We start from the raw sequence: 6,000 nt of genomic DNA on the forward strand, positions 1-6,000 counted from the left end.
TTAAAGGAGTCAATGAGAGCGTGATACAAAAGTGAACAGAGGATTAAACTTAAAAAGCCAGAATAAGCATAACAGCCATATACAATGAATGACGGTGAGTCTTGCATGTATCAACATTGTATCATAATATGCACATATCATAAAGGGGGGTCCTACCTTGTTCACTGCTGTTGTCCCCACTCTGTGATGCATGTCCACCACTGGATGGTCCCGGCGTGCCGGCTGAATGCGTCGATACTGCGTCATCATGATCTCTCCATGAAGCAGGATTCTGATGAGCAGCATTGATGAGGAAGATTTCCATGAAGAGAAAGATATAAGAGAAAATAATTGTAGGGTCTACAAACACCCTTTTACACTACTTTTCGGTCCATTGTCTGGTGGTAATATGCTTCATTCTCAATATCCTAAACTGCTCTACACACTTCTTGGTAAATATGATTTTCATTGTTATTTCCATTAGTTATGGTGACCACAGATGTGAATATTATTCCGCTGATCTGACTGTAACTTTGGGGCTGGAGATATAATCTTCAGATATTTGGGGTTGATCCAATTATTTCAAATCAATAGAAATCTTTTTCCAAAGATTGATCCGGCCTGGTTAAATATTATTCTTAGTCGCTAGTGGTCTATGCGATATTTGATCAAAATCAATCAATGCGGATCAATACAGAAATGCAATTATGATTTTACTAAAATTGTAAAGATTTTCAATAGCATATTGCTGTGATGAAAGAATTATACATCTATTTAAAGGAATTATACATCAATCTATTGTTCTCTGTAGTCATCCATTTCAAGGTTGGTGGAGGCTTTGCCCCTCTGCTTACTGACTTATCTCACATATCTCTAGTTCTCCCCAGGAACATTTACATACATATGTGTGATTGTAGAAAGCAGATTTTTATAGAAGATTTTAGATTTTATTGGAAGATTTTAGATTTTTATAGAAGATTTTAGATTTTTATAGAAGATTTTCTATGGACTTTAGGTTGAGTGCTCCTTTAGTTATGTGTTACTTTAGACAGCATTGTGTCCGGAGGCAATCTTAGGCCTACATTATGAACACTAGATAGCTAAACTATAGCACTTTACAATTCTTTGTACATGCCATTTGTTGGATGGGCTAGCCAGATGGCAACCAGACTCCTCCTTTTCAACATATGACGTCACAGAGATATAGAAAATAAAACAGATGCCATGTGCATAGCGACAGAAGGAATTCCACCTCACATTCAGACTATTATATATCACACACAACAAGCGTCAGGTCTTTCTATAGAGCATATAATAGTCAGGGCATAGGTGTGAAATAACTAAGATCAGGCTGCAAATGCAATGCTAAACACAGATTATATAGAATGGAATCCACTAAACAGACATGGAAGTGTTATTATAGTAAATTGCTGGATCCTACTGTGTTAAGGGCCAATGTCCCCTGCTGATCGTATACACAATCACATGTAAGTCTATTGAAGTAACTGAAATGTGACAGAGCGGGCAGAAGTGAACGAGAGTGTGACAGGAAAGGAAGAGACAGGAAAGAGGAAAGGAAACACAATTGAAAAATACTGATAGTTACATTGTAGGAGTTCATATGATGAATGGATAAGAGAAAATGTTACAGCTGGACATAGGCCGGAAGATGCTTCAATATTATTCACTTGTTGGTAAAGGGGCGCTCTGTCTCAACGTGAAGCCCGTATGGTATGTCTGCCTGTAATATGTATCATTGCATAGCCAAAAAGAAGTCATTAAGACCTATTTACCTATTTGTATTTGGGGGAAGATTCCAGAATATGTTACGGTGTAACACATAGTCTACATGGTATAAATTCTCGGAGGCATTTTGCACCATTATCTTTTAAAAACAGATTGACACGTTTGACCCATTATCCAACTTAAAGGGCCACTATTCTACAGTACAGTTCTAAATATGCAGTTATAGGACGAGCTTCTGATCTCCGTCACACTTATGTATGTAAATGTTTCCGGAGGTTCTAAGAACCGAGATATGAAAGATGAAGAAGTGATGGAGGGGGGGGGGGGGGGTGACATATATTTTGTGACTTCATGTCTATAATTCCAACGAAGGACACTACAGTCATCCGCAAATGACAAAAAATAATGTTGTACCATTGTATTTAAATGTATATAGTATTAAAATGATGACGCCCTTTCCTCACTGCAGCCGTATAGCTGTGTCTGCCATAAGAAGCTGGGCATCAAGGTGGAAGCATTTCTTAAACATGTGGAACAGCTGCCTTACTTGTCACCTGCTAATAACCCCCTCTAATTAATACCCTGTAACACCCGGCGTCCCACCTCCCACCCAGTGTGAATGCAATCCTACACTCTCCTAATAATACCGCCAAACAGGCCACAAAGCTCCATGACAAGCGTGGCATCTGCTCTTGGAGAACGAAGGTAAATTATTACACCAGAGACAACATTGGAATTATATTGGACCCTTTTCTAGCAGACAAGTATGCCCAGGAAAGTAACCGCACCAATGTAAAAGGCGCTAAAGAGGTAAGTATATAACCAGAGGGAAAATAAAGGATATAAACCTGAAGGTACATTTCAAATGTAAAATTAAAAACTGCAAAGTTGTTAAATATTAAGTCATTTCTTGTTTGGCCGCCATTACAGTTTCCAATGGGATTCACTTAGTATTCCCAAACACATGCCAAGTAATGCTAGAATAGGGGAGCCGGGGATGTATCGCTGCATAACTACGCAGGCTTGCCATGCAGGATTCTGGGAAGGCTGGGTGAAATCGTCTATGAGAGCTGTGATACGGCATGTCACCCAGCTTTCCCAGTAATGCAGACAACTAAAGGCTGGGCACAATTTTTCACAACTTGACAGAAGAGAATATTTCAAAAAGCTTATCTTAAGGGGAAATGTTCTTTAAGATTCTATGTCATTTTGAGCGAAGTTTCAGGTTACAAATCTACCTGAGACTTTAGTTTATAGACTAAGGGCACGTTCAGACGTGGCAGTATTTTTCCGCTGCAAATGTTGCTGCAAATTTGCAGCAATTACGCAACGAATCTGCCTCAACATTTTTATATTTGACAGGTAATTCAGACGTTGCGGATATCACAGCGGACTTGCTGCAGATTTCAGTTTTTGAATTGCAAAGGCTGAAATCCGCAGTGAAATTCTGCTGCCTCTTCGCAACATAATGAGCATGCTGCGGAGGGAAAAATCTGCACCGCAGCCTAAATTCCGCACAGTTATTTTCCGCAACGTCTGAACTAAGTTTCCTAAAAATGTATAGAAACAAATGTAAAAAACGGCCACTGGAGTATTCCTCTGCGGACTGTCCGCAGCAGAATTCCACAGCAATTCTGCCACGTATGAATGTGGCCTGACAGCATGGAATGTAGTGCAGCGAGTGGATCTACTATAGATGGCTCTGTGACAACTACACAACACTATGCAGTTCAGTAAGAAAACATAACAAACAATAAACTAACTGGAAAGTGCTAAAGATTTACCAAATAAACATTCCAATACAAGAGAACTAGTCATATTCTTAAGATTTTTCTTTGTATTTCCCTTGTTGCCACTACACATTTACCATAATCATACGGAATCCTACAGATTTTTGTTTTCTAAATTTCTGTATGAAATTGGAGGCATGCAGCGGTAGTAGGGCCCTATTGACTTCTATGGGTGACATAATATGGCTATGCACAATTTGGTGGTTGTATGGAACTGTGATACGGTTGTGTGCATGAGACCTGAGTCTAAAAAATTCACAGGATCCGACTGACAATGAAATAGTCAGAACCTCTATGGTGGTAAAACAGTCAATTTCAATAAATATATTTGAAATCTGTTCCCATGAGAAAATGACATCTATTATAGCATAGTTTATATGTGTGTGGTTTAAGATGAAGAACCAATATCAGACCATGGCTATATCTTTGTGTTTTTAGTCACCTCATAGCCATGGGCACTGACCAGGAGTAAATAAAGTGATGACACTTATTAAAAACATAAAATGCAACATCTGTAAAAAGTAAAATGTGGAAAATACATGGCTACATGCAAAATGTAAATAGCAGGAAATACAGAGTGACCCATCAACACAGGAAGAACAAAGAAGGACATCTCTTCAACACACAAAACAATGGGGTGGTCATAATGTAAAGCCATAAAATAGGAGCCACAATAAGGAAGATAAGGGATATCCCGTTTATATACAGTAACTTAATGGAAGGTCATGTATGTCAAACTTCAACGCAGATAGATAGATAGATAGATAGATAGATAGATAGATAGATAGATAGATAGATAGATAGATAGATGGATGGATGGATGGATGGATGGATGGATGGATGGATGGATAGATAGATAGATAGATAGATAGATAGATAGATAGATAGATAGATAGATAGATAGATAGATAGATAGATAGATAGATAAATATGAGATAGATAGATAGATAGATAGATAGATAGATAGATAGATAGATAGATAGATAGATAGATAGATAGATGATAGATAGATAGATAGATAGATAGATAGATAGATAGATAGATAGATAGATAGATAGATAGATAGATAGATAATAGATAGACAGATAGATAGATAGATAGATAGATAGATAGATAGATAGATAGATAGATAGATAGATAGATAGATAGATAGATAGATATGAGATGATAGATAGATAGATAGATAGATAGATAGATTGATAGATAGATGATAGATGATAGATAGATAGATAGATAGATAGATAGATAGATAGATAGATAGATAGATAGATAGATAGATAGATAGATAGATAGATAGATGATAGATAGATAGATAGATAGATAGATAGATAGATAGATAGATAGATAGATAGATAGATAGATAGATAGATAGATAGATAGATAGATAGATAGACCATTCCCTCCTGTATACATAGATATAAATATGTAATGCTAACAAGAGGTAATAATCGGTTTACTGATATGTAAACGTGTAAGGAGGCTTCACATGGTTTAATAATTTAAGATACAAATGTGTATTTCCTTCTCCAATCTAATTGTATTACAGAGAGGAGTTTCCAGGTGAAAAGCTGAGAATATTGAGCAGCCAAATACAAAGCGGATGAAAAAGACATCCAAGAAGCAAGGTCCCCTGGGAAGGCATTTTCTATTTGCCGGGCCGCAGCCCCGCAGCTGATAATGCAAGTTGTAATTAATATAAAAGCAGGAGACAATATGGGAAGAGCTTGTACTTGCACCGCCACAAGAGATCTCTCTGCCTAGGATGTGTTTCTCATTTACACACCAGCCTGCCCCGCAAAACACGACTTTATCACAACACTCTCCCTGGGAAGGTTAAAAATTGATTTAGTAACATCATTGGATATTGCTAAACCTACAGCGGTGCATGAGAGCGGCACAATGAGCTTCTGGGTCTTTCTAATAAACTCGAATGGGAATCAAAGTGTAAAAAATATATATATATAAATATAATAATATAACTATACAATATAAAGATATCATCATTATAAAATAACTATATAACAAAATGTATCAATATATTACAATACAACCATATAATGTAAATATTTCAATGTGACAAAAATAACAAAGAAATTGAATAAACACCGGCATAGAAAGAGCACACACTGGCCTTATAGGTAATAAATAAGATCCTTCCTTAAGAGGATTTATGTTTAACTTTTACTATAAGGAACATACAAAAGCCTCTGCAAATGACACGCTTCCCTATGCCAAGGTTGGAGAAATCTTACAGCCGCCTAACCAGTGCTAATGCCCACAAATGTACTTCTTGCACCTAATATTAGAAGGCATTTCTTTGAAGCCTCGCTGGGTTCTTACAACTGGATGACTGCCTCATAACATCTACATTAACCTTGTCTATCCATGGTCAGGGGCACCGGATCCATGACACCAATGTGAACAGAGCCTAAGACACATTTTTAATTTACTATTGTACCTATTTGTTCTGCTCCATATTGTGCAT

The 6,000-nt window shown here is 37.2% G+C and overlaps 1 protein-coding gene across 7 annotated transcripts in view; it reads right to left on the minus strand.

Moving 5' to 3' along the window:
* Window positions 1-6,000, minus strand: part of MEIS2 (Meis homeobox 2) — a 122,136-nt gene that overhangs the window by 95,366 nt on the left and 20,770 nt on the right. For all 7 annotated transcript variants that reach the window (XM_075843547.1, XM_075843545.1, XM_075843548.1 and 4 more), the window contains exon 7: window positions 157-271. In XM_075843547.1, the coding sequence (XP_075699662.1) occupies window positions 157-271 (115 nt within the window). The remainder of the gene's footprint in view (window positions 1-156; window positions 272-6,000) is intronic.

This window comes from Rhinoderma darwinii, chromosome 12 (assembly GCF_050947455.1).
Source record: "Rhinoderma darwinii isolate aRhiDar2 chromosome 12, aRhiDar2.hap1, whole genome shotgun sequence".
Classification (NCBI taxonomy): domain Eukaryota; kingdom Metazoa; phylum Chordata; class Amphibia; order Anura; family Rhinodermatidae; genus Rhinoderma; species Rhinoderma darwinii.